General features: G+C 40.7%; 6 protein-coding genes and 7 non-coding genes across 50 annotated transcripts in view; 10 read left to right on the top strand and 3 right to left on the bottom strand.

Annotated features, from left to right (window-relative positions):
- The window catches only part of LOC108030095 (protein MTSS 2), a 44,918-nt gene that overhangs the window by 4,135 nt on the left and 14,127 nt on the right, over positions 1-26,656 (top strand). For all 38 annotated transcript variants that reach the window (XM_017102775.3, XM_017102757.3, XM_017102743.3 and 35 more), the window contains exon 2: positions 5,836-6,082. In XM_017102775.3, the coding sequence (XP_016958264.3) occupies positions 6,011-6,082 (72 nt within the window). In that variant the 5' untranslated portion in view covers positions 5,836-6,010. The remainder of the gene's footprint in view (positions 1-5,835; positions 6,083-26,656) is intronic.
- LOC108030097 (uncharacterized) lies at positions 9,222-11,421 on the bottom strand. Its single transcript, XM_017102784.2, has 6 exons — positions 11,096-11,421; positions 10,617-10,898; positions 10,166-10,265; positions 9,919-10,110; positions 9,640-9,861; positions 9,222-9,579 (listed from the first exon to the last, which is right to left on the bottom strand). Exons 1-6 carry the CDS (start codon positions 11,419-11,421, stop codon positions 9,355-9,357), a joined length of 1,347 nt encoding a protein of 448 aa, XP_016958273.1. The 3' UTR covers positions 9,222-9,354.
- Positions 12,029-14,171, bottom strand: LOC108029850 (uncharacterized). The gene is made up of 6 exons (XM_017102339.3): positions 13,846-14,171; positions 13,230-13,511; positions 12,903-13,002; positions 12,652-12,843; positions 12,365-12,589; positions 12,029-12,306 (listed from the first exon to the last, which is right to left on the bottom strand). Exons 1-6 carry the CDS (start codon positions 14,169-14,171, stop codon positions 12,070-12,072), a joined length of 1,362 nt encoding a protein of 453 aa, XP_016957828.1. The 3' UTR covers positions 12,029-12,069.
- Positions 14,254-15,029, bottom strand: LOC108030098 (uncharacterized). Its single transcript, XM_017102785.3, has 3 exons — positions 14,779-15,029; positions 14,549-14,725; positions 14,254-14,494 (listed from the first exon to the last, which is right to left on the bottom strand). Exons 1-3 carry the CDS (start codon positions 15,025-15,027, stop codon positions 14,324-14,326), a joined length of 597 nt encoding a protein of 198 aa, XP_016958274.1. The 5' UTR covers positions 15,028-15,029; the 3' UTR covers positions 14,254-14,323.
- Trnak-cuu (transfer RNA lysine (anticodon CUU)) lies at positions 15,428-15,500 on the top strand. Its single transcript has one exon. It is a non-coding gene; the product is annotated as a tRNA-Lys (tRNA).
- On the top strand, positions 16,015-16,087 carry Trnak-cuu (transfer RNA lysine (anticodon CUU)). The gene has a single exon. It is a non-coding gene; the product is annotated as a tRNA-Lys (tRNA).
- On the top strand, positions 16,554-16,626 carry Trnak-cuu (transfer RNA lysine (anticodon CUU)). Its single transcript has one exon. It is a non-coding gene; the product is annotated as a tRNA-Lys (tRNA).
- Positions 17,097-17,169, top strand: Trnak-cuu (transfer RNA lysine (anticodon CUU)). Its single transcript has one exon. It is a non-coding gene; the product is annotated as a tRNA-Lys (tRNA).
- Positions 17,626-17,698, top strand: Trnak-cuu (transfer RNA lysine (anticodon CUU)). Its single transcript has one exon. It is a non-coding gene; the product is annotated as a tRNA-Lys (tRNA).
- On the top strand, positions 18,135-18,207 carry Trnak-cuu (transfer RNA lysine (anticodon CUU)). The gene has a single exon. It is a non-coding gene; the product is annotated as a tRNA-Lys (tRNA).
- Positions 18,501-18,573, top strand: Trnak-cuu (transfer RNA lysine (anticodon CUU)). The gene has a single exon. It is a non-coding gene; the product is annotated as a tRNA-Lys (tRNA).
- LOC108030100 (uncharacterized) lies at positions 19,960-20,818 on the top strand. Its single transcript, XM_017102786.3, has 3 exons — positions 19,960-20,235; positions 20,296-20,472; positions 20,534-20,818. The coding sequence occupies exons 1-3, from the start codon at positions 19,996-19,998 to the stop codon at positions 20,708-20,710; spliced, it is 594 nt and encodes a 197-aa protein (XP_016958275.1). The 5' UTR covers positions 19,960-19,995; the 3' UTR covers positions 20,711-20,818.
- Positions 21,439-22,432, top strand: LOC108030101 (uncharacterized). Its single transcript, XM_017102787.3, has 3 exons — positions 21,439-21,708; positions 21,778-21,954; positions 22,018-22,432. Exons 1-3 carry the CDS (start codon positions 21,472-21,474, stop codon positions 22,192-22,194), a joined length of 591 nt encoding a protein of 196 aa, XP_016958276.1. The 5' UTR covers positions 21,439-21,471; the 3' UTR covers positions 22,195-22,432.

The raw sequence follows: 26,656 nt of genomic DNA, 5'->3' as shown, positions 1-26,656 counted from the left end.
ATGTGAGAAAATTAGGATAATGTATAAATAAATTTTCGTATAAATAAATACATTTTAAAATTAGAGTACACACCTTTAAAAGGGAGTATAAGATAAGCTATATATCTTTTAGATATAACTGTCTTTGTAATTTTGAGAAACAATGCAGAGACCAACCTTATAAAGCTAGAGGAAGCAAATTTGTACTCAATACTTTAGATTTAGTAAGGGATTTTTTATTAGAACTTCCATTTTTTGTAAATATTTGTTACGTTTTTATCTTAACCTTTTTTGTTTTATTTACCACTAAAAAAGGGTATCTTTAAAAGATTTTTTGAATGTTAAATTCAGCTTGAAAAACATTATTCAAACAGGAACTATTCAAATTTATTCGCCAAGATATCGTAGGTTGTACTTTTGTAAATAATATTGGCTTGTTCATGCTACCCATTTCATATGTTAGATCAATAAAAATGATATATAACACAAAAACATTGTCTATTTGCATAATATTATAAATTATAGATGAGTAATATGTTCCGTTTTTTCTGCAGTGGAAAATCTCTGAAATGCGCTGCGAAAACAATTCCCGCCTGTGGGTCATGTTGTGTATCTCGGTTTTATTTTCGTGTCGGCTGCCTTGCCATGTGTAAACTTATAATTTTATGCACAAATCGATTAAACGCCGCCAAATGCCGAAAGTTTATTTCCAGCGGGCGGCGCAAAAGAACACTCGAGTTTGTGTTTACAGATTTGTGGGCGTTCGCGTTGCGAAATGTGTGCTCTGTGCTCCACTTTTTCTTCTCGCCTCTCAGTTTGTTTTTTCGGACAGTTTTAGTTGCCTGATAACTTCCGATCGATACGCATCGATTTCCAAATGCGTGGCCAAAACAAACGGGTTTTTACAATGCCTCTCGGCCGCTGATTAGATAACGCAACTTATCACAGAATGGGATGCCTATCACCTATCAGCTTCAATTATCGATCAATTGGCCCATTTTACAATGCGTCGAATGCCCCGCGAATTATTCAATTAAACCGAAATCAAAGCGGGCAGAGAAAGGGAACAAAAAGAGAGATTTCCCAACATAAACACTGAGTGTTTCCTTTTTGCTATGTTTTATTCATAGAAAATTTGGGTTAATGACGTGCCATACGCCTCGGTGGGTGTGGCAGGGGGAGGTGGGCGTTGGGCGGGGGGCGAGAGGCGAGAGCTAAAGCAGATGCCCTCACAAATCCCAGAAACATCAAATAGAAAATGCAATGCAAAGCACAGATGACGCTAAAGATAGAAACCCATAGATAAACATGAGTGTTTGAGCACATGTGTGCGAGCTTGTGCTGGTGACGTTGTCGATTCCGTTCATATAAAAACGTGATCTTTTGATTATCATCATCGTTTTATGGGTTCTTTTCGCTTTTCTTTTCACCGAGCGACCACTCGACGACGCATTTGATGATCGACGCTTTCCTAACTCGGGATCATAAAGACCAGACCCCAGTCCGAAGACTTAGGACCCCAGACCCCAGACCCCAGGTCCCAAGACCAAGATCAGACCAAGGGCCGAGACATCTCGACACTTGGCTGACCACAGATGGCCCATGGTTGTTCAAGCCGCAGATACTCACTCGCAGTTGTTGGAGAAAGTGTAAAGTCATGACGGTCCGCTGCAATTCGCCAGCAACAACGTATCGCTTACCTTACTGCCGGCCACATAAATCTGCCCAAAGCCAACCTGACACTGGAGATCTTCACCCGCACCCGCACCCGATCTCTATTTTTCCAAGTATTCAAATCTCCAGTGCAGCTGTAAAATTATTTGTTTAACCAAATCCCACTCAGAATTTATGGGACAAAAAAAAGCCGAGGAAAAACAGAACAGTATTATAGGCGGCGGAGTGGATTTGAAAGTCTCCAGCAGTGCATTATGGTGTCAGACTGGAAATTAGAACTTTCGGATCTATTTTCCACTTGCTGACGCTTTCACTGGGAGTTTTCACTGAATTGCATGCACTGAATCAAAATTACAAACATTTTACTCAAATAAGAGCATCTTAAATTTAAAAATCTGTCGTCACAATCTTTTATTTGAAAGAAGATATATTATAGAAAAAATTATCATAGGAAACAGGAAATACGCAAAAGGAAGGCACCCACAAAGCTAAGAACCCAGGCTTACCAGAGTACTTCAGCATGTTTCAATTTTCGACAGGAAGTTTGTAGATATATAAAGAAAGAAAGGAATTTTTTATACACGCTATAGAGTTTGACATTATCGCTTTAAGAATGCATTGCTCTTTAGAGACTCGTGAAACATTTTATCACAACCGAAATATGGTTCAATATTTAATTGTGTTGTTTATTTCTTCAAGCTTTGTACTTCACTTATCAATGAGTATTTTTAGAGGAGCTGAGGGAGTTGTGCCTGTTGAAAAGTGCCCAACTGTTGCAGTTAGTCATTATGCGCTGGGATCGCTCGTAAAACTCATAATTACGCCCGGGTGTACTGGCTAGTCCCCAGAGTTGTTGCTGCGACACGTTGTTGGTCCACCCTAGCGTCGTTCGTCTGCATTTACGCATAACTTCGGCATGAACAAGGGGGCAGGCAAATGGGACAGATATGGCGGTGCGTGTGCTCACATCTTTGGTAAGCAATTAACGCCAGCAACTCTGTCTGTCTGCCGCCCTTGACGAAAGTGTCTGCCACACTGGCCCCCGCCTCCTGCCCTCCTGCCTTCCGCCAGTCAAGTCACTTCCTGTAATAGAAGCACAGCCAACATGCAACACAGCATGAAGATGTACGCAGAGGCACAGATGAGGTCAAGGCAATAGAATAGGACATAAGCTTTTTGTAAGATAAATATTGATCTTATGGATCAGTATATTTCTGTTATTGTAATCAGCCAAAGAAATAAAACAATATTTCGGAAAAAAAGAAATATGGCATAATGATATTATTAGGAGAAAAATTCTATTTGATATAAGGATCTTAAAATGTGTATATTTTAAGGAAATAATTTGTATTCTTCCTCTTTGAGAGAGAGTCTATTACAAGCGACTAGAAATAACAAAAGTACAACTTCCTATCAACACAATTTAAAATCTGTATAGTTATTTGTTAGTCAGGTAAGTTTCTTCTCTTTTTTTTAAGCTTTTTTAAGACTAAAGTCAGACTTTAGTATCTTCCCAAGCTTCGAAGACTTGCCCTACTATTCTGAACCCTTCTGTGCATTTAGGATTCCCTTTGTTTGCGCCCTGCAATTTCCGACCCCTGCCACAGCACCCGGCTTCCGTTTGTTTCGACAGAAATCCGAGAGTAACCGCAGATATAGGGCCGCAAAGAGAACGGCAGTAAATAGGGCGGAAAATTATGCGTAGTGGAAATTAAAACGCATGCAGCACAATCATCACACACAATATAGCATCATCATCATCGCCAACTTGACATTTAGGCGAGTTCTGATGCGGGCTGGCTTGGGACTTAGGCTCCCCCAGTTCCCACTGGCCAGTTCCGCACATTGTAAATAGGTATACACATTTGTGGCCGGGAAAAAGGTTTTTGCTCTTCTTCTGGGGCTACTTTGCGAAATTGTTGTTTTCCTGCTTTGGTTTTTATTGCACGATTTGGTAATTTGGACTTTGGCTACTGCCGAAACACATAGTTCCCCCGATCGCATCACGATCTGCAGGGCTCCTGACCTCTCCGTGCTCCCCCAGCGAATTTCCCAAGCTATCGCGAGTTCATCTCGATGTTGGGAAAAACTCCTATTTCCGCTGTAGCAGTAATGTGGGTAAGGCCGATGGATATAGTATAAGCATATACACTACTCGTCCAACCAGTTTGAGGCTTATGATTTAAATGCAGCCAGTTAACAACTGGGTCAATGTTTCGTGTATATATGCCCGACTTTATATGCCTCTTAAACCAGATTTAAAGCAGTCAATTGCCGAAAAACAACAACAACTTATTTCCGCACTGCAAAGGAAATTGCAACTCTGCAGCAGCGCCAACAATAACGACAACAAAGCGGGCCTGTCATCGTTTGCCTTGTGGCCACAATTTTATCTCGAGAGGTCATTTACACTATTCAGCTAAAAAGAGGAGAGCGAACCACAAGCGAGACAGCAGAAAGTCTACTTGTACTTCCATGCTGTGTCTACGAATGTGCGTCTGCCTTCTTCCCGCGAGTGTGCTTTGAACGCCCTGATACCCTGTAGTTGAAGAAGGTGTCAGCATCTGTCTGTATCCCAAAAATGGTACTTATCTGGAGGTTTTTAGGGAAGATATGACTTGTTGAGGGATGGTATCTTTAAACGGGAAATCTCAATTTTTAAGTTTCTTGAACATTATTGCTTATTTATCTAAATACTGTTTTTTCTCTTCAGTTTTAACACTTACTGTGTATTTCCAGTAGATTTAGGAAGACTTATTCAAGAAATATTCAAAATTAGAAATCATAATCTCAATTTTCCATTAAGGGGTTTGTTTTAAAAGCCTAAGAATTTTTTAATTTCCAATAGATTTGGGAAAAATTATTTATGCAGAATATTCTCCTGTTTTTTGTAGGTGATAATTTAAAAACATAGTCTGATAAAGTCGTCTCGGATTTTCTCCTTCTTCCCAAATTAGTTTTTTAATGCCTTCTTCTGGTCATATTCTGGAAATATCTTTCATTTATAACCCCAGATATAGGAAGAAAAATTCTGAAAAGATAATATGTTTCAATTAATAATCTTTGATATTTGTTTTTGGGGTGTATTTCTTACAGAACTTCAGTGCTGGTAATCGCACAGTCGGAAAAACTCGACTTGGCTTTTCTCCTGCTACCCCAACTTGTTCTTCGCTGCTTTCTTCTGCGTCTTCACGCAGACATAGACGAAAGATACGCAGTCTAGGCAATCAGCTCTCGTTGCCGAGGCTGTTTATCACTTGTGGGCTTTTGCTTCCTCCACGCTTGAGTGTCTATTGTGAACGCTTTCTGAATGCAGCGGAGCTTCAGAGACGTAAAAACGAACACTTACGTGTACATTTGTACCCAAGAACTTCACTCGGAGTCGCCGTCAATGCCATAATCAGCCCGAAAAAGCATGGAAGTGAAGAGATACGGCCTCAAGTGCAGTCTCGAGATCCGAGCCGAGCTCAGGCCAGTTCCTCCTGGTCGAAGGTTAGGTGTCTAGAGTGTACCTGTAAATTTGACGCCTCTCTAATTGCTGCCAAGGCTTGTTGGCGACCAGAGTCGCGTTTAGAGCTTCTCGGTTTATCTGCACTTTCGAAAGCCACGGAAACCGGCACAGAATTAGTCACGTATGGCGAACCCACAAATGGGTCAAAACTATTGCACTTCCCCGACGTTTGTCGTCGTTTGCATGGGCCTCAGGTCCGGAGTTTCCATTGCAAGGCCCGTAAACTGTGTATGCAACTTCCTGTACGTCGCTGCCAGACATATCAATTCAATTATCAATTAATAATTAACAATTAGCCCCACTACATGGCCGATAAATCAAAAGACTCTCATATCAGCTGGAGTCCCCACACACTCACGCACTTAAAACACTCTCAATTTGGGTCAACGATCCCCAAATATAAGTTTTACATTGCGCCTACGCCACGAGGAACTCCCCCACACTCTCCGTGGCTATGTCGTATATTAATAAGCCTAATTAAGCATAATTTCTTGTTTGGAAAGACGCTGCTTTACAATTCTGATTATTTACGAGAAGTCGTCTGGTTTAGCCCCGTCAGCGAAGAATTTCAAAGATTTACGGCGGATGAGACACAGATTTCGATCGGAAGTGTTTGTGGAGCATGGTTATTTATAGATTATTGTAATATTTCCTATATTTCCTCTTTCCAGATCAACCCCACAATCGACGCAAGGAAATACCGAATATGCTCGTTTTTTCCACTCAAAATGGAACAAAATAAATAATAAGAAAAAAAATCATCCAAATAAACTGAAACCGAGTAGTTGAACGACGAACGAAAAGCAATCGATATCGATATACCAGCGAGCTAAATACTAAGAAACCATGGATCTAAGTCTGGAACGCGATAGCTCCGCGCTGGGTAGTCTCTTCCAGCAGATCATCAATGACATGAAGGTGAGTTCTCCCTGCTTTCTGCGGAAATTCAATGTAAATTTAAACACGAACACTTCCTGAAAGTTCCGTTTTGGGCTTCTTGGAACTTTGAAACATTTTGGGGAAACGTAAACCCAAACGCTCATATGACAGAAAAGCAAGAAAATTAAATCTTTTTCGCTTTTCTGTTGGTTTCGACTATATGAACCCACTCGCGACGCTTCTCAATTGCTTGTCAGTGTGTCAAGAACCCCCCGAATTGGTCTGGTCCGAATTCTCTTGTGTGTAAACAAAAGCCCCCAGCAAATAATGATATACAAATATCATCAGCCAAGGTCAGAGCAGACCCAGGCATAGCAATTAAGTTCTGATACAAAGCGATAAATTTATGCAAAAGAAATGTTTTCTTTTCACTAAAACCATACATTTTATTATGTTTTGTTTTCCTCCAATTCGATGCTGAAAGAGTTTTCTTTCTAATTATCTTCTAATTGATTTGAAGGCAAGAAACAAAATTGCAAAACCGCATTAAAACAAGCCACACAAAAAAATTCTCCACATTTTTCGCATTTATCTGAGGCTTGTGGCGAAACAGAAAACTTTTTGTTGATTTTCGTTATCTTTAATTGATTTCATTGCTATCTGTGGCCAATGTGTGTGCTATCAATAATTTATGGCACTCATGACGCCATTTGTGGCAACTAACTTTCATACGAAAATGTTTATTGCGCTTATATAACGTCCAGCCAGGCAATTTCATTTAACAAGCGTAAATTAACGCCGGGTGCCACGGTCTCTGGGAGTGGGGCAAATCTTTATCGCGGCCTAAGCCTCTTGGGAGGAGGGAATCGATGGGAACGCATGGGCTCCCGGGATATGATATGATGGCATGGGATGGTATGCCCTCGGACGGACTACTGACAGCTGGCCATGATTAGTGACTTAATGGCACGAATTTTAAGCAGGTAATACATTAACTTCCCTCCCAGTTCCAATCCACTCTACTTTGCTTCGTTTCTTTGCCTTACATTCTATTTTTAATACCCGCAGAAGCATTTGAACTTTAACATTTGCTATTCCTTGATAGAGGGCATATTGCTTTTAAGAGGACAGTATACATTATGTTTATATATAGTCAGACTTGAAAAGTAATATTCATTTGGAATAAAACTTGAGTTTGGAGGTCATAACTCGACCTAGGTTTTATAAAATAAAAATCACCAAAGCTCTTTTAAGTTTCCTTTTCGAAAACTATAGTCATCATGGGAAAAGTTTTAATATATTCGTCTTAAGAACTATTTTCTTCTCGTTGATTGCCAGCGTATTTGCATTTGGGATCTCCAGATCTCCCGTCGGTTTGCGCTTCATTAGCTATGCTGAGGGAAATTACATTTTCAGCACATTGTGATTGTGTATTTCTCCCGCCAGCTGCTCACCGCCGCCTCATGGACAGGTGTTGGAATCTGCTGTGTCTTGGGTCTGTCGGCGGGCAAAGCACCGAAATAAACTAGCCACGGGGAGGGAGAGGTGGATGAATCAGGCCGCCGACCCGCCCGCAGCACACTATTTATAGGAAAACTCCCTTCGGGGAGTGCGAACCCAATATTGGAGGCAGAAGACTACTGTCAGATGCGGGCGAGTGCATTTTGTATTTATGAAATTTGGAAATTATTCGGCACGCAATTGTGCAGAAGTTGCTGCTCTTTTTTCGTATTTTTTTCGTTTTTCCAACCTGAGTGTGAACTAGAGCAGAAACACATACTTGTACTACCAAAAGAGCATGTGCAATATGAATGCCTACATACGTCTGTGTGCTTGGATCACATTACCAGGTGATTCTTGCTGGCTTGCTTTGCTCTGATTTTGGCCTGATTCATGGCAAAAGATTGTCGGCGTTGCCGTTTTTTTTGTGGGCAAATCTGCTGGCCAACTTTTACAAAGCCGGCAAATGCCATTGCAAATGTCACAAAGTTGCAAAAGATGCAAATTAGCCGCCGGAAAGAGTGCGGGAGCAGTTTTCCCTCGGTGTTTAGTGAAAGGTTAAGCCGACAGCCAGAAGGCTGTGGGTAGAGTAGCCCAGGCACTAAAATTAGTTTCATTTTAATTGCTTGGCTGCCTCTCCGTCTGACTTTGGGTTTTTCTGCTCTTTTTTCTACCATTTTGGCAACAGACCAGAACAAATTTATGCCCATGCCGAGGCAAAAACAGAAACTTCTTAGAGACTGCCGCGACTTCAATAAGCGTAAAGTCGAAGCAGGAAAAAGAACTTACATTATTTGTTAATTTCATTTCTGAAATAGTTTTTCTAACGGGATATTCTGGCTAGCAATTAAAGGCGGCTAATTCTTGATTGGTTTAGCTGGTCCAAAGTGTATCCACGCAAGTCCGGCACGGGCACAGGCAAAAATAAAAAATTAAGCAAACTTAAAGGTTGTTAACTTTACCCAACCGCTTCGCTCCGTTGACTGCACTTTGGGCCAAGTGTGGCAAGTGTGTAAGATGAAGACACAAAATAAACAGCAAAAAACCATCCCTGCGTACGACGAGCAATCGCCGGATAAGCCGACAAATTGTCACATTTGACAATAGGAAATCTCCGCCACGCCGCGATGATGGGTCTGATGGTAACAGAAAACGGCTGGAAAACGCACTGCAGTTGGTTATGAGTTAGTTTTCCGCAAAAGTGAAATTTTTCTGCTCTCTGAACCCAGCTGAACCGAACGTGTCGCTTTCTTCACTGCCAAGCTGCCACTTTTGTGGCTTCCACATTGTGGCCCTGCAACAATTGCCGCCGCTTACGATGCTCGGTGCTTACGATGCTCGGCCAGGCCATCAAACCACTTTGATGTCGTTAAGTTTAAAGCAATTTCATTAGCTTTATGTTTATTTTGCAAGATAATGTGCGTTCAGCAAAAGAAACTTTTAGTACTTGCTGTTCTAGTGTTTTGTATCTTTTATGTAAGCGGTCTACCAAAAGCAGGAGTTTTTATATATATGAAATCGTTAAAAGCCTTGAAGTTTGTACTACATTTGTGTTAACAACAACATTAGAAAATTATTAAACTTCACAATAAAGGTTACATGAAAAAACGTCTTTAAAAAAAGATGTTACGTGCTTCCTGTTAACAATAACATTTAAGGTGTCTGGGTAATTAAACAAGCAATCACCAGAAAAAGGTTTCGATTATGAGAATTTAACAGACAAAAAATAAAGTTATAAAAGGAACAAATAAGTTTTTTTTGGATTATGCTAGACTTGCAAATTTTTTTGAAAGGTGCACATATTACAGCCATTAATTTTCATATAAGCAATGTTTGCATTTATAAGCTACAAAAGTGAGGAACAGGTAGACCAGTCCGTATAAAGTCATGAAGCTGGCCCCGAGAAAGAGGCCAATGGCTCCGCCGAAGGACATTATCAACTGATCTGTGCTGAAGACGACCCGCCGCTTCATGCCCATCTTTGGTAGCTTCATTTTGATGATCAATGTCCGCTCGAATTGCTCGCTCGGGTCGCTCTTAGAAAAAATGGAATGGATTATTTGGAGGTCATTAAGGACACATGACACCACACACACCCCCTGCTCCTCTTGATGGAAAATGTTGAAGGTGTTCTGCCGGCACAACGGGAAGCATTCGCAGGGTTTTTCCAGCCAATTTGAGCGGGCCAGGCAGAGCATTCCGGTAATGTTGCAAACCGGAGCTTCTGGAGCTGCCGCATAGAAATAGGGTTTGCAGTGGCACAGGCTCAGAGCATGTTTGATTCGACACTCTAGTCGACACAGGCTCGGATGATACGGCTATTGGGAGAACTCACTTTTCAGATTTGCCACTTTCGTGAAACATGTTAAACTCACACTGTAGTACTGAAGATAGTTTTCGTCATTATAGCGACACTTGCGATACGCCACCGGTAAGTTTCGCACCTCTCTGTCCGCCGATATCGAGTGAAGCATCACCCCGATAACATATGAGCTTAGGACTTTGGCATCAAAAGTGATGGTGCGTGTATCGTCGGGTAGCATAAGTTCATTAACATCGTGTAGGTACTATAAATTGGCTCAGGGTTATTCTAATGTATTTCTGATAGATTCCACTTCTTACCAGAAACAAGTGCGTCCTAATGCTATTGAATGGCTTGCTCATGAAATTGCAATCGCTGAAGAAACCGCAGTCTTTCACTCTCGCAACTTCCATGTTTTCCCTAACAGATAAAAGTTCTCAAAATAAACCCTAGATTACACTGATGAAAGAAAACGCTATATCGATAGCCTCTACTATCAGATATATAATAGGAGTAAGAGAGAGATGGAGATATGCCAGCAGCAAAGCGACTGTTCACAAGATTGTAAAACACGCCACCTAGCGTCGATTCCATTATCTGTTTATAACTTTTTAATGGATGGTCCGATTTAAACCATTTAATTCAATGTTAAAGATTTAAATAGGAAACATGTTTATAACAGAGAGGTAATGATCAATAATTTAATTTTAATAAAGCATGTAATGGGTAACTGATAGTCGAGACACTAGACTTTTAACATTCTAAACTTACGTTTTGCCGTACGGATTGCCGTATCGGTTTAGCTGGCTGGTGGTTTGGCATAAACCCACCTCCGTTATGATCGGCGCCAAGACAGCAGGGGCTGCAGTCGGAAGAACCTTCCTCTGCAGATCGAGCAGCATGCTCACGTAATTCAAGTTTTCTAGAGTGGTATCATTTTCAAAGGGGCTTAGGGTCTCCATCGTCTTGTACTGAAGGTGGTTAAGCACAAGGAGAAACTCCGCGTAGTACTTTGCCTTCTCTGGATCTTGCCAGGCATCCACTCCCCAAGTTCTCGTATGGAAACATTAGAAGTTTTGGAATTAATATTTTATTAAATTGGAGCTATTTTACTGTTATGGAAACTGCTCAACATAGAAAAAACCTATAGGGACTTGGCGATTGATGTAGAATTCCATTACTTCCGGCGACAATAAATGTCACTACTCAAAGCCTACTGAACATTGGGTTCCTCCGCAATTAAAACTCACTGTTTTATGACCTCATCGACCGATTCCTTATCCGCGTAGGTGGTGCAAAGTGTGACCCCGAGGAAGGTGAAGTTGCGCAGCGCGAAGAGATATTCATACTCGTAGACAATGGGATTTTCCCGAAACCGATCCCACTGAGCTAGGCAGCTGTTGATGGCGTAGTAGGCCGAGGCCAGGACTATGGCCGTCCAGAAGAGGCGTTCGGTCCAGTGGAGATCCCTGCGGGCCACGTAGGGTACGCCGTGGATGGAGGACTCCTGGCTCAACTCGGCGGCCCAGTCGTGAAAGTTGTCCGTCTGCTTCGGCTGGCTGTTCTGGGACTTCATGGCGAACTGAACGGAAGTTCTTCGCGTGCGACCCCAAGGATAACTGTAATGCCCCCAGTCCCTAATGCTCATGGTCTGGTTGTGCTGTGATGTGCTCTATTAGTAACTTTAATGGTGTTTCGCTGTAATGCAGCATGCATATGTAATTGTCGCGATTAGACCTTCGAAACGGTGCCGCGGAATTTCGTGTAAATGGACACTGGGAGCTTCCTATTGCTTATCGAATGCCTTGATCTGCAAAGCCAAAGCGCCCTTGAGGGGTGGGACATTCTCATTGCCCTTGAAATCCAGTTGTCCATGTTTTAGGACGCCCTCAGAATGAAAAAAGTAAAGATTGCCTTGGATTAAATGACATGTCACTATGGCAGGTGTCCCTATCCTGGCGGTAGACTTGACCCGAAAGTTAAGGAATATTTAAAATGTTATTAAGTAATATTTACAAGATATCTTTATAGACGACAGCGTGTTCGCCCGCTTTTGTAACTTTACTTTGCGATGGATATATCCGAAAGCCTTCGACAATGTGTGAATTCATAAAACGATGTATAGTATGTATGTACATATATTGATACAATACATTTTTTTCTGATTAGTTGGAATATTTGAATGTTTATGATAGGGGCCCAATGGGCACTGCCCATATTGGGTTCATAGTTTTTTAAAATAGCTTTCTTTGCATTTATAAGCTAAAAAAGTGAGGAACAGATTGATGAGGCCGTAAATGGTCATGAAGCTGGCACCCAGAAAGAGGCCGATGGCTCCGCCGAAAGACATTATCAACTGGTCCGTGCTGAAAACGACTCTCCGCTTCATGCCCATCTTGGGCAGCTTTGTGTTGATTATCACCGTTCGCTCGAACTCCTGGCCAGTGTAGTTGTCATCGCCCTTATGGAATTAGAGTATCAGTTGGAGGTTATGAAGAACGCTAGTTTCCCACACCCACCCCATTCTGCTCCTCCACTTGGAAAATGTTGTAGGTGCTTTCCCGACACAATGGAAAACACTCGCAGGGTCTTTCCAGCCAATTTGAGCGGGCCAGGCAGAGCATTCCGGATATGTTGCAAACTGGAGCTTCTGGAGCTGCTGCATAGAAATAGGGCTTGCAGTGGCACAGGCTCAGCGCATGTTTGATGCGGCACTCCAGGCGACACAGGCTCGGATGGTACGGCTATGAAGAGAAATTACTTTTAGATGTGCCACTTTCATGACATGTTTCACTGTCAAACTCACACTGAAGTATTCAAGATAGTTTTCGTCATTGTAGCGACACTTGCGATATGCCACCGGTAAGTTTCGCACCTCTCTGTCCGCCGATACCGAGTGAAGCAAAAGCCCGATTATATAGGAGCTTAGGACTTTGGCATCAAAAAAGATGGTGCGCTTATCGTCGGGTAGCATAACTTCGTTGACATCGTGCAGGTACTATAAAAGGTCTTTGGGTTATTCTAATGTTTTTCTAAATCATTTTTTTTACGTCTCACCAAAAACATGTGGGTCTTAATGGTATTGAATGGCTTGTTTGACCAGTTGCATTCGCTGAAGAAGCCGCATTGCTTTACTTTTGAAACTGGCAAGTTTTCTCTAAAAGATAAATGCACTCAAAAAAACGTAATCTCACAAAACAAAAGTAGTTTATTGCTGAAGCTAAGAGTTAAAAATTATATTTCTGAAATACTCTCGTTAAAAGGTACGAATAGTTTAACTTTTATTAAACCTTCAAAAGTGTCTTGAAATAAGAAAGGATTTTTTTATTGACGAAAGATTTGCTGAGTAATGGGTAACTGCTGCGTATATAGACGAACACTTACATTTTGCCATAGGGATTGCCGTATCGGTTTAGCTGGCTGGTGGTTTGGCATAATCCCACCTCCGTAATGGTCGACGCAAAGACAACGGGGATTTCAGTGGGAATAACCTTCTTCTGCAGATCGAGCAGCATGCTCACGTAATTCAAGTTGTCCAGAGTGGTATCATTCTCGAAAGGGCTTAGGGTCTCCATTGTCTTGTACTGAAGGTGGTTGAGCACGTCCAGAAACTCCATATAGTACCTTGCCTTTTCTGGGTCTTGCCTGGGATCTACTCCCCAAGTTCTCAAGTAAAAAATGTCAAAATATTTACAATTAAATGTACTTGTTACTCTTAGAGTTAATTTAGATTTGCGGAAGGTTCGATGGATTCAGGTATAAAAAAGTGTTCCCAGCCCAATAAAATGTATATTCCGTATCCCTAGCAAAACCATTCTAACTAAATCTGCTTGCGGATTCTAGAGATTCTTGCGCCCAGGGGGTTAGAAAGTTGTTTACCAATTAAGAATTATTGTTCAACATTTTCATAGACAACGAATTTAACATTATAGATGTTCCGAACACTCAAAACACGTCATTCTATCCCTCACTATCTTGGGTATACCAAACCAAAACTTACTGGTTTACGACCTGTTCCATCGACTTTTCATCAGCATAGCTGGTGCAAAGTGTGACCCCGATTAAAGTGAAGTTTCGCAGCGCGAAGAGGTATTCGTACTCGTAGACAATGGGGTTTTCCTGGAACCTATCCCATTGAGCCAGGCAGCTGTTGATGGCGTAGTAGGCCGAGGCCAGGACTATGGCCGTCCAGAAGAGGCGTTCGGTCCAGTGGAGATCCCTCCGGGCCACGTAGGGTACGCCGTGGATGGAGGACTCCTGGCTCAACTCGGCGGCCCAGTCGTGAAAGTTGTCCGTCTGCTTCGGCTGGCTGTTCTGGGACTTCATGGCGAACTGAACGGAAGTTCTTCGCGTGCGACCCCAAGGATCCCTATAATCCCAATCCCCAATGCTCATGGTCTTGTTTTTTTTGTGATTGCTCTATTATAAACTTTAATGGTGTTTCGCTGTAGTGCAGCATGCATATATAATGGTCGCGATTAGGCCTTCGAAACGGTGCCGCGGAATTCCGTGCAAATGGACACTGGGCGCTTAATATTGTGCTTATCGAACGCCTCGAGCTGCATGACAATCTTGTAGCGCCCCTCCAGATTAGGTACATTCAAATTGGCCTTGAAATTCAGTTCGAAGTTTTTATATTTCAAGACGGCCTGCGGACGGAGAAAATTAATATTGCCTTAGATATTAAATACACACTTTCTTACGCCCGGAGTGTTTAAGCACTTCTTCCGAATTTCATCGGAATTTGATATGTACTGAGTCCAGAATTTAAACCAATATGCGTTCTTGTCGAACATGCTGTGGCAAAAATTATTGCTGTTGCTGGAGAACATTGTCTTTTGCCAGGAGTCCTTATCCTGGCGATAGACTTGCCCAAAAAACTAAAGGATATTTAATTAGTTAGTAGAATATTTTTCCTAAATGGTCGACTTGCCTTCACTGTGTCCCCAGGCTGAACGTCTTTCCAGATGACAGCGTGTTCGCCCTCTATCGAAATTTTGTTTCCTGCATTGATTACTTTAGGAGTGGACATGTCCAAGAGGCTATCCATGTTGAAAGGACTTCCCTGTTGATCCTCGCATGGAGCTAAAAAGCCGTCTTCGTCCAGAACTAACTGGTATTCAGCAGCTCTAGTCCAACAGATGAACACTTGGAGCAAAAGTATCCTTAACGTAGCCCTCATTTTAACAAGGTTCCCCGTATGAGGCTGCAGTTGTGAATGCCCCATTTATACACTTCTGTGTCGCATGCCAATGGTTCTATTTGCACACTTAATCGAATTCGATAAAATCGTTTCCTTAAAAAATCACTAATGGGCGTTCAGATACGTTGGTCGTACATGTTTATTATTGATCAGATGGTAGACATAACATCAATCTGCACTTGGATTGGTTCACTATAATTAAAATGTATTTTTGCTGTTTTTCTAAAATGATTATTTTCTATAATATTATTTAAAAACTAATTTTATGACGCTTTTTATAGTGTATAGTATATGTAGGTATCATCTTAATTATAGGTAACACTCGCACAGATTTTGCTCGCATTCCCCGAATTTTGACAGTCAGTGATGACGTCCAATTGCCCGGCTAGCTCAGTCGGTAGAGCATGAGACTCTTAATCTCAGGGTCGTGGGTTCGAGCCCCACGTTGGGCGATTTATATTTTATTTTTCCTAATTTCCAATTGAATACAAAATTAATACAAATATTTTCAAATTAATTGGCCTAAAATAAGGCTAACACCTAATTAATTTGGAAGCAAAATACCTGTTTTTCTGTAGTTTGTTCAGATGCATCGAGAGCAGGTTTTTTACGATTTTCAAAAAGACTTCGGGTCGGTTAAGATAGCAAGATAATTTTCCTGTTTGGAATTAAAAAGGTCTTTGTCTTTATTTGTTATCTGACATGCTTTAGTAAGTAATTTTTTTGTTCTGTTTGTGATGTTTGGTTGGCTAAGTTAGGTTATTTTTTAAATAAATAACAGTGGCGAAAAGGGTTGGTGATTAAATGGAACTAAATAATGTTTTTGATACGACACTTTTAGTTAATTGTGCTTGTTAAATGTTTTTATTCAGTATCACTATATTATTTTATATTATATATTTTTAGCTGGGATTCTTAGCCTAAAGCATAAATTGCCATGAACTCTTTTTGGCAATCTTCACAAGTGCCCGGCTAGCTCAGTCGGTAGAGCATGAGACTCTTAATCTCAGGGTCGTGGGTTCGAGCCCCACGTTGGGCGAAATGATTTTTTATACCTATTTCTGGCAGTGTAAAAGGACATATTGTAAACGATAAAAAGTGTGACCTTATCCGACCCTAATCAGAAAATGGTTTATACTCGATCAGGATCACTCACTGGGCGAGATAATCTAAGCTAGCTATATTCTTCGGTCATTTTTATGAACACTCTGATTTCGCAAAGTGTTAAGATTTATATGTGATCATTATTTAAGTCGACTTTAGCGATCCTTCTTTTTTTTTCTTAATTTCAATATTACTTAAATCAATTGTTGGATCATTTTCCTATAATGAACTTAACAATTTATTTTATTTTAAATGCATTAGAGAATGTTTTCTAAAGTTTTTAAATATGAATGCTTTTTAGTGTTATTAAGCACGGAATGATTATCCTAGCTTTGTCGATCGTTTTTGGATATTGTGTCCCTTAAGCATTGAATGGAATAATTTTTGTATTCGCATCAAGTGCCCGGCTAGCTCAGTCGGTAGAGCATGAGACTCTTAATCTCAGGGTCGTGGGTTCGAGCCCCACGTTGGGCGAAATGATTTTTTATACCTATTTCTGGCAGTGTAAAAGGACATATTGTAACCGATAAAAAGTGTGACCTTATCCGACCCTAATCAGAAAATGGTTTATACCTCATCAGGATCACTCACTGGACGAGTTAATCTTAGCTAGCTATATCTTCGATCATTTTTGTGAACACTCCGATTTCGCAAAATGTTAAGATTTATATAGGATCATTAATTAAATCGAATTTAGCGATCTTTCTACTTCTTGTTCTTAATTGCAATATTACTTAAATCAATTGTTGGATAATTTTCCTATAATGAGCTTAACAATTTATTTTATTTTAAATGCATTAGAGAATGTTTTCTAAAGTTTTTAAATATTTTGAATGCTTTTTAGTGTTATTAAGCACGGAATGATTATCCTAGCTTTGTCGATAGTTTTTGGATATTGTGTCCCTTAAGGATTGAATGGAATAATTTTTGTATTCGCATCAAGTGCCCGGCTAGCTCAGTCGGTAGAGCATGAGACTCTTAATCTCAGGGTCGTGGGTTCGAGCCCCACGTTGGGCGAAATAGTTTTTTGTACCCGTTTCTCGTAGAGTAGAAGAACTACTGTAGTTGTTAAAAAGTGTGATGAAACTCAACACGTAAAAGTATTGAGTAAAGATGTTCTTGATAAGGAGCACTAGATGCAGTCAGTTACTAAACTATTTCTAGAAAATAAATTTGAAGGGTTATTATTTTGTAAAGTGGTTATTATGATAAAGGTTACGTGACATTGAAGGAAGTCAGTCGACTATAGAGATCCTTCTTGTTTTATTAATAAATACAAAATTAATTAATTGTTTCTGTTCATAAAAACAAGGATTGTACATTTTTGTGTATAGTTAGTTGGATTTAATTTTAAATATAGTAAACGCATACCTTTCTACATATCATTCTAAAGATTATCCTTTTTTATCGATAGTTTTTCAGATTGTGTTCCGTTAGCATTGAATCGAAAATATTTTTGTTGTTATTCTAAGTGCCCGGCTAGCTCAGTCGGTAGAGCATGAGACTCTTAATCTCAGGGTCGTGGGTTCGAGCCCCACGTTGGGCGAAATACTTTTTTATACCGGTTTTTTGTAGTGTATTGCAATAGCAAAAAAGTATAACCCCGATTCTATGAAAAATATAGTGTATTTCGGATTAGGAATACTATACGACTAAATCTAGCCATTTTATTGAATCACATTCTTCGGAATTCAAAAGAGCTCAGTTGTGTAGTTTTAAGACAGTTCTTGACTATCGCGCTCAGTCCTGAATAAATAAAGAATACTAAATTATTTTATAAAATAAGTTTGTAAAAAAAAACTAAACTAATTTTTAAGGGCAAAGGGAGCTGGAAGGGGTTGAACCGGTATGTAAATTCACTTAATGGTATATTATTTTATCTATCAGGGTAATGCTTATCCTGATTCTCTAGATCGCTTCTGCAGATTATGATCATAGACTGAAGCATAAATGCCACATTTTTTTTTCACAGTGTCGCAACTGCCCGGCTAGCTCAGTCGGTAGAGCATGAGACTCTTAATCTCAGGGTCGTGGGTTCGAGCCCCACGTTGGGCGAAATAATTTTTTGTATCTTTCCTTTAAGTATTTTAGTAAAATGTGTTCTACCGTTTTTAAAAGTTAGCTATGTAGATGACAGACAATATTTGTCCGAGTGCCACGGCTACTGTAAAGCACTTAAATTGCTAGATTCAGGCAGTTAATTCTTCCATGTTTGCAATATTTTTTTGATTATATATATCAGGTTTTTGATTATTTATAGTATGTCTTGATTAGATAATATCGTTTTTCAAGTTTGTTCTTAACCAGGCACCAAATGCGAATTCTTTTTGGCGACTGTTGTCGCAAGTGCCCGGCTAGCTCAGTCGGTAGAGCATGAGACTCTTAATCTCAGGGTCGTGGGTTCGAGCCCCACGTTGGGCGAAAGCATTTTTTTTTTGTTAATTTTATTTATTTGTTATTCCCATTTAAAGTATTCTCTAATGGTTTTCTGCGATTTTTGACACTGCATTGAATTGTGTGGGCCATGAGACGAAAGTAAGATATCAGGTTTTGTGTATTTATAGACGACTCGCTATATGGCCAAATAGCATCGACAAGACTAAATGAGTTTTTATTTTTGTTAGCAGTGGCAGCTTGGAAACACCATTTCTATGACAATATCTCGCGGTTTTTCTCTTCTCTCCCCTCGTCTGTATTGTTTGCTCGTATGAAAAGTCTGAAAGCCATTTTCAAGGCTGAATCTTAACTGGAAATGGTTATTCACTGTGATTCTCGCTGTATATAGTTGAGGGTTCACTCCGAACAGGATGCGAACATCAAGCCATCGGGCGTTTTATATCTGGTGCAAGGTCCTTTCGCTTGCTGAGCAAATGTATACATTTATAATTGTTTTAAAACTGAAAGGGGTATAAAAAGTATTATAAATATACTAAAACAGTAAATGCTACAAATTAAAAATATAGTTTGTCCGACATCTTTATTCATATTTAATTACAAATGTTTAAAGACAGAATGACGCAGGCCACTATTGCAATTCAATCCATCCGTCAGCCTCCTCCCACAAGCAGACAATAAAATCTGAGATGGCATAGGAATGCGAATGCATTTCCCCATCAAGCCCCACAAACAATTGGAGAGCATGAGAATTGTCGACTTAGTTGTATTAATTACTTTGCATTATTCCGTAAATAACTTTGCGGGAAGAATTCTTGATGCCATCCCCTCTGCTGATGTGGAATGACTGTTGTGGCAAGCTGACTTCGTAGTTGCTGACACGTGGAGGTTCAAACTGTGCCGAGTGCTCTGCATGTTTAATTTGAGCTACAACAGCAATCAAGGGGCAATTAATTTTAATGAATTTAAAACTGCATTTCTGATTCACAAGCCATGATATAACTGAGGCATGTTGTCCATTTATCTTGCTATTATTCGTCGTGGGTGTGTCGCTGTCGCGCCCAATAATGCAAAGTAGTTATGGAGACAAATTTGATTTTATTTGATTTGATTTTATACTTTTTTTTATTACTAAACAACAAGTTTTAATGGATTTTAAGGTCTTAGAAATAATACAACTAAAATATTTGGAATTTGGAATACCTTATGTAGCCCTTTTCCATTTGTATGTTCTAATATATGTTTCTAAAAATCACCGAAATGGTGAAGCGGATCACTACTGTTCAAAAGCTCGTTGTGTTTTGTGATACAAATTACAGATCCGTTTTAATTGGTTATAACTTAACTTGTTACAAGCTAAGCTGTGTTAATCCGCTATTAAAATACATTCCGAAATTGTTATGGTACGGGCTATATAAAAGCCAAAATCGCAACAGTTTGTATATCATCATGTGGAGAACTCTACTGCTGCTTATCGTAATCGCAACCAGTTCCTGGGCCACGGACTACGAACTTTTGCTCGAGGACCCAGATATCTTCGCTCCGTGCACAGAAGGGCCTCCAGGGTCGATTGGATTCAATGAAGCATTTAACGCAGATAATCTGGAAATCAATCAGGACGCCGATATCATTCATGTATCCGAAAATATCACCGCCACCTGGGATGTAGAGTCCACCGATCGCATTTCCGTAAAATGAGTCTTCCTGAAAACGAGATTCACCGAAGAGTAATAAGCAGTTCCATTTTAGGGCAGGTTTTCGGTGATGCACTACAATCGCGGCAGCTGGGAGCCGACCCTGTTTACCATGGCCACTCCTGACTTTTGTGCCGCAATGTTCGATGAGAATCTGTCATGGTACAAATACTGGACCCAGTACATTTCAAACCCCGAGGAGATTAAGGAGAAGTGCTTCAACACGCGTGGTGTGAGTTGACCCTCATATTCAGGTCGTTTGACTACCACTTCTAACGTGGCTCCCTTTTTAGACCGTGCTGATGCACAAGCCATTTGATCTGCAGCTGCGCCTTACGGATATTCGAGGCACCTCGCTGAAGGGTCGTTACAAGATCGTGTGCACCTTTGAAGCCTTCGACGAGAACGATGTGCCGCGCAAGAACACCATATGCTTCGAAATCAGGGGAGAGGCCGAGAAGTTAAAGTGATGCGGAGCTTAAGGTCCTACAAACAAGCCATGACTTATGTTTGTATATTGTAAAGAGAAACTTAGTGTGTGTTAAATTGAATAAAAACCACTATATCTCTTTAAATAATTATTGGTTAATAAAACTGTGTTTCCTAGCGATAATCTTAAAAACGGTGTTTAGATGTCTTGTTAGTGTTTTTTAAAACAGTAGAAACATAATATTTCCATAATTTTAGTGCACTGAACGTAACTTAGGGGAAAACAAGAAAGACAGTTAACTTCGGCAAGCCGAAGATTGTATTGCCTTCTATTTATAAGAAATAATCAATGTTAGTAAGACCATGCTAAATTTTTAAATTTTGAAATAGCAAGTTCAGTGATATTCCGACTTATATACTACCTGCCAAAGAAAGAAGACTTTTTTTGGATGCTTCTTTTTTAGATGTACCATATATTTTTTTTGACAATTCACTAATATTTCCCCTGAGAGCTTGGTAGTGTTTTTCGAAGTCCCTGATTGGTTTGACATTGATTTCTCAATGTTAATGTCAATTTGTGAAAAACAGTGTGTTTGTTGAAACGTATCATGTGGCATGGATGCACGATCTTTATGATAGGAGAAGATATTGTGTTATGTAAATGTTACGGATTTACAATGTTTGATAGGAGGAACATGGTTCTTTATGTTACGTAAGTGTTCTGGATTAAACAAATTTCAAGCGATTCGACAGTAGCTATAAATACGAACGTCAAAGCTACATTGTTGGGCCTGTAATCATCATGAGAACTCTGATGCTGCTCTTTTTTGGCGTAACCACTTGCTGGGCCACGGACTACGAACTGATGCTCGAGGATCCGGACATTTTTTCGACCTGTACCGAGGGTCCACCCGGGTCAATCAGTGTCGGTGAGGCAGCAAACTTCGACGATTTTGTGATCGAACAGGAGTCTGATATACTCCACCTCTCCGGCAGCGTGACCGTTCAGTGGGATGTGCAGCCCACCGATCGAATTTCGGTAAAGTCACGCGCACTTTTATAGTCTTATAGTCCCTAAAAGTAGCCACAAACATCCGCATCCTTGCAGGCCAGGGTCGATTTGTTGCACTTCAACCGCGGCACCTGGGAGCCCACCATCTTCAGCATAGCCACCAAGGACTTTTGCTCCATCATGTACGACAAGAACCAGTACTGGTACAAGTACTGGACACGGTTCGTTCTCCATCAGCACGAAGTGGCAAAGAAGTGCCTCAGAGAGCCCGGAGTAAGTGCAATCGGGTAACAGCACAGTGAAATAGGAATCAGACTATTTTTTAATTTTTTGCAGCTTGTTTTGGAACACGAGCCATTCGATTTAAGGCTTAAACTTGAAAATGTTCATGGCCCCAATCTTCGGGGACGTCATAAGATGGTCATCAAGTTACAGGCTTCCGATGAGAATGACGTTCCACGCCCAAATTCTATTTGCACAGAAATCAGAGGAGATCTTTTAAAGTTGAAATAGGGGACGAATTCAATAAACTTATAAAAACATTGTTAATATTGTACAAATTTAGAAACTTAATTGTTAAAAAGATGTTTGGTCAAGGAAGCACAGAAGAGGTTCTCCTTCGCAAAGTAATAGTCATTACTTCATAATGCTTTTCTGCTCTTTTCTCGGTCCAAGTCCATTGAAAAATGAATATTAGTTATAAATAGTTCCTTTGACGAAAGTGGAAATTAAAGTGATACTTCTACTTCTATATTGAAAGAATTACGATTTCCTTCCTCAATTAACCCAACTGCATTGGACTTAACGTCACCTAAAGTGTTTCCTATAAGTATCTTTATGCCGCGCAGATATTTTTTCTACCCGTTTTGTTTTGTGGTTGGTGGCACGCGTTGATGGCAACTGGAGTTCATGTTGCGGTTTCCATATCGGGTGGCCGCGTGTTGCAAGTAACTTCTTGGGTAACGGCGGGTAGAATAATGGGAATCGGTATAGTACCTACATACACACTCGTCTGGGAGGCGGATGGATATTTTTTTGGGGTCACGACTTGCGTTGTTAGGTGGGGGAATATGCAAATGCATGAGCAACTGGCGGTTATTGGATTACCCGATGATGATTGGCATAAGTTTCGATCGATTCAAATTGAGCCAATCGATTTGCCAATTTACGGTAAATATTTCTTGCGGACTTGCGAAAACTTTCGAGCGGTAGGGAACCCTCGGAACACTTTCATTTCATATTGCCGGCGAATAATTTTCTACTTTCTAAACCCAAAACGCCGTAAACAAAGGCCGTCTTTAGGTGCAAATTAGCGGCGCACGATTTTGCATCCTCCCCTCGGGGCAATCCTCCAAAGTCAACATCATCTGGCCAAGACCAAAATTATGGCCGCCGGCAACTCTCATATATAGTAAGCCAGATCTCATGGAAAATCAATCAGTGCGAACTTCTAGCTTCGCAGGCTCTCAGATTTAGCATAAGAAACGGCTCTTTCTGGGGGCTCCGGCTTTGTTCGCCAACCCAAAATTTGTGCAATGTAGGACGCGGCGACGGGATGGCTCTGAACCCGTTTTGGCCATCTCCATCTCCACCTCCTCCTCCTTATTTTGTTTTTCTAGCTCTTGCGGCTGCTGGGAATCTTTGGGGCATTATCGAGCAGCGGCGGCGGCAGCAGCAACAAAATTGCAGCATGAATGGGGCTGTGAACCAGCTGAGGAGTCGGTTCGTGTGGGCCGCCTTTGTAGGCTATTGGAAAGATCAAGAGTTTATAATGCCAGTCACACGTTCGCCTCTGCTGTGTGCTCTCTGCCTAGGTGTGGGTCTTCCCGTCTCTGTGTGTGAACTTTTCCAGTTTTCCGAGAGCTCGCCGCTGCTCTGACTGGCATAAATTGTGGGTTTTTAGGTGTCTAGCTCAGGCTGAGAGTTCGCCAGCCAAGATAAATGGATACACATGGAGAGGCTGTGGTGTGCATGGATATGTATGCACAGCTTCCTCGGAGCACAGACTCGATTTCGATGTCTGCCAGAAACTGGAAAGTGTTTTGTACACAATGTACAGGCGGGAACGACTTTGGGATCGGCTCTCGGGTTCTCTAGCTCGGCGTTAGCTGCATTCAGTGCTTAAATGTGAATAAGTTCAACATTTTCAGGAAATTTAATTCATTTAACCAGAAGAAACAAGTACAAATATTAGGAATTTAAAGATTTCTTGTTCGTAATATTAATATGTCTGCGACGGATATCGCAGCAATTAAATGGTCATAAGTTGTCTTCCAAAATATTCGAGAAGATACGTTCTTGAAATAAATGCGAAGGAGATCTTAATGTTTCTGCAATAGTCTCTCAAATCAAAAACACTTAATTTCGGTTTTCAGAAAAATAGATGGAGAAAATCTTGTCTCATTCTAGATTGAGGAAGATATTTTAGATGTGTTATTTTCTGGTTGTACAAATAAAATTATTTCAAATGAAAGTTTTTACATTAAATGATTATCACAAGAGCCTTGTAGCAGTTTGGTATCGTTATGGCAAAAGTTGTTAGTCGTTTTTTCTTCCTGAACGATAACAAACCTGACTAACTTCTCTGCACCTTGGCTTACCTCGCCCATTCATAATATAGGCGATACCCCAACCGAGATTAGGACCAGCTGAGCTCTCTCCCAACGCCAGCACAAAATACAACTTCCACGCCAACGCGAACGGTTTGGGCCTGGTCAACGTAATGACAGCCTCGCGTGTTTTGGCCCGCGAGTGGATGGCTGGCTTATAGGCTGGCTTGGTGGCACCGCCAAGAGACTACAAAATGTTCATTCACAAAATGCCGACACCGACAGGCCGCAGCCCACGCAACCGAGGCAAGAACCGCTTATCAAGCTGTCGCTGGCGGTCGGTTGTCACACACAAAAAATGGTTTTGCAACGTATAAACAATAATAATTTGCATGTGGGCCGCGTCTTGGAAACGTGGTTCAATCATTGAGAAAATGGGCCTACAGAATTATGAAAATTTTGATCTCTTTTGGAATTTATTCTGCTCGGATTTCTGGTAAATTTATTGATTTTCATTGTCGTTTTTAGCCCACACAAAAGATGTATGGAATTTTTTAAGTGATGATATCACGGGGAAATATACCAAAAACTTTTACAACACAATTGGTATATGTATATCAATCAACGAAATAAATAGAATCTTTTTTTCTTTTTTTGCCCTTATATTTTTAAGGTTTTTGCTATATTTTGATGTACCATACCATGTTTGTTTACCATTTCCCTACCTGTAAATGCCTGTAATGGTCGGAATCCCCATTTTCCCTGGTATTATGTGTTTTATTTATTTTACATCACATTGGCTAAGGGTTTTTGTTGCGCTCAATTGTTGCATGGGCAAAAATAAAAGGCTTGCGAAAAATATCCAAAAATCGATTTCCGTTCGAATTTCGTTTGTGCTCTGCCGAGCCGTATTTATTTTTGTATTTCCCGGCTTTTGTCTCGTTCGTTTACCTCTGAGCCGTGCTGTTTATGCAATTGCCCTGGCCCAGACCCGGCTTCTTTTGGGCATTTTGCATTCGAATCGATTTTACAATTGGCATTTTGATGGTTTTTTTGTGTTGCTTATGTTGTTTTTGGGATTAATTTTTGCCACGATTGCGCAAAAAAACCGAAAGTGAAATGGAATTGCAGTTGGCATGGATGGGCCTGGATTGGATTGGGTGAGTTGGTCAGTAAGTTGGAACACTTTATGTCTTCATTAAGACGCCTCCCGCTGATTTCTGGCTCCCCTGGCTTTTGCTTTCAATGTCATTTGTTGTGTAATTGAAACATTATTATGGGCAAAAGCGAAGCAAAACAAAACGGAAAACTCGTTTTCGCTTTTATTGACCATTTGCGCTTCTTTACTTGCTATTATTTCTCTTTAAAGAAAAAGCAAGAAGCGTACATAAAATCTTTAGCTGCCTTTTACGGCCGGCTCCTAGCCTTCCGCTGCCGTTCGGCCATCGTGACACTGATGCTTGGCCATAAGCCAGCGGCAAGACTTTGTGGTCTTGGCCAAATAAGTCGGCTGGACGGGATTATGTGAGCAGAAACCATGTGGGAGCTATTTCAGCTTGCTTTTGGGCTCACACTCTGGCTAAGCACACGCTCCCAAACGGATTTTGTATTTACTTTGTTGGGGGGATTGATGCGAATCGGATTATGGATTATGGATGAAAGTCTTTATGACCGTCTAGCCAATCACCATCTTCATTCCCTTCATTTCTCTGAAGTTATTTTCTTCCGACTGCCCATATTGAGCTGATAATTTAGTTAATCCAAATTACCTTCGACTGCAAGAAAAATTTAATTAAACTTAACCCCAGGGGGAATGGTCGATACTGTTTCCATCGAGCCATATGGATCTCGCCCTCATTGATTATACTAAATGTGTCGCTCAATTTGCGTATCCATTCATGTCATGTTGGGTTATTTGCTCGTGCAATTCGCACAATATTATTCTGCCTTATTCAGATTTAATGAAATGCGCAGACAACAAAAGTCAAACTCAATTAGATTAAAGCCAGCAAAAAATAAAAAAGATTACGAGATGAACTTTGAACTTTTGCGCTACGAGCTGAAATAAAGTAGAAACTCGATTGGCGAACTTTTTGTTGAATGGGTCATGGACCTCCTCCTTCCTCTACATTTACAGATGGTTATATTTACCTATTATAAGTGAGTGTGCTTTCTATGTGTCTCCCAACTGCAATAAGGTCCCTAAATGGGGGAGAAGAAAATTCATTTTATGCAACACGTACACAACATTTGTCCTTTTATTTGTCATTCGAAAGTAATTCCGTGATAGATGAGAGGTTGGTTTATTGGGTCCCCTGACTTTGGGGCTTCTCTATTGATTTTCTTGGGACTCGTCTGGTGTTCATTGGGTTGGCAAACCTTCTTCTTACGCAAGATTTGATGGGGCAAGAAGCACTTAGCGTAGA

The sequence above is a fragment of the Drosophila biarmipes genome, chromosome 2R (genome assembly GCF_025231255.1).
Source record: "Drosophila biarmipes strain raj3 chromosome 2R, RU_DBia_V1.1, whole genome shotgun sequence".
Classification (NCBI taxonomy): Eukaryota; Metazoa; Arthropoda; class Insecta; order Diptera; family Drosophilidae; genus Drosophila; species Drosophila biarmipes.
Note: the sequence above shows the minus strand (reverse complement) of the source record. Positions and strands in the feature narration are given on the sequence as shown.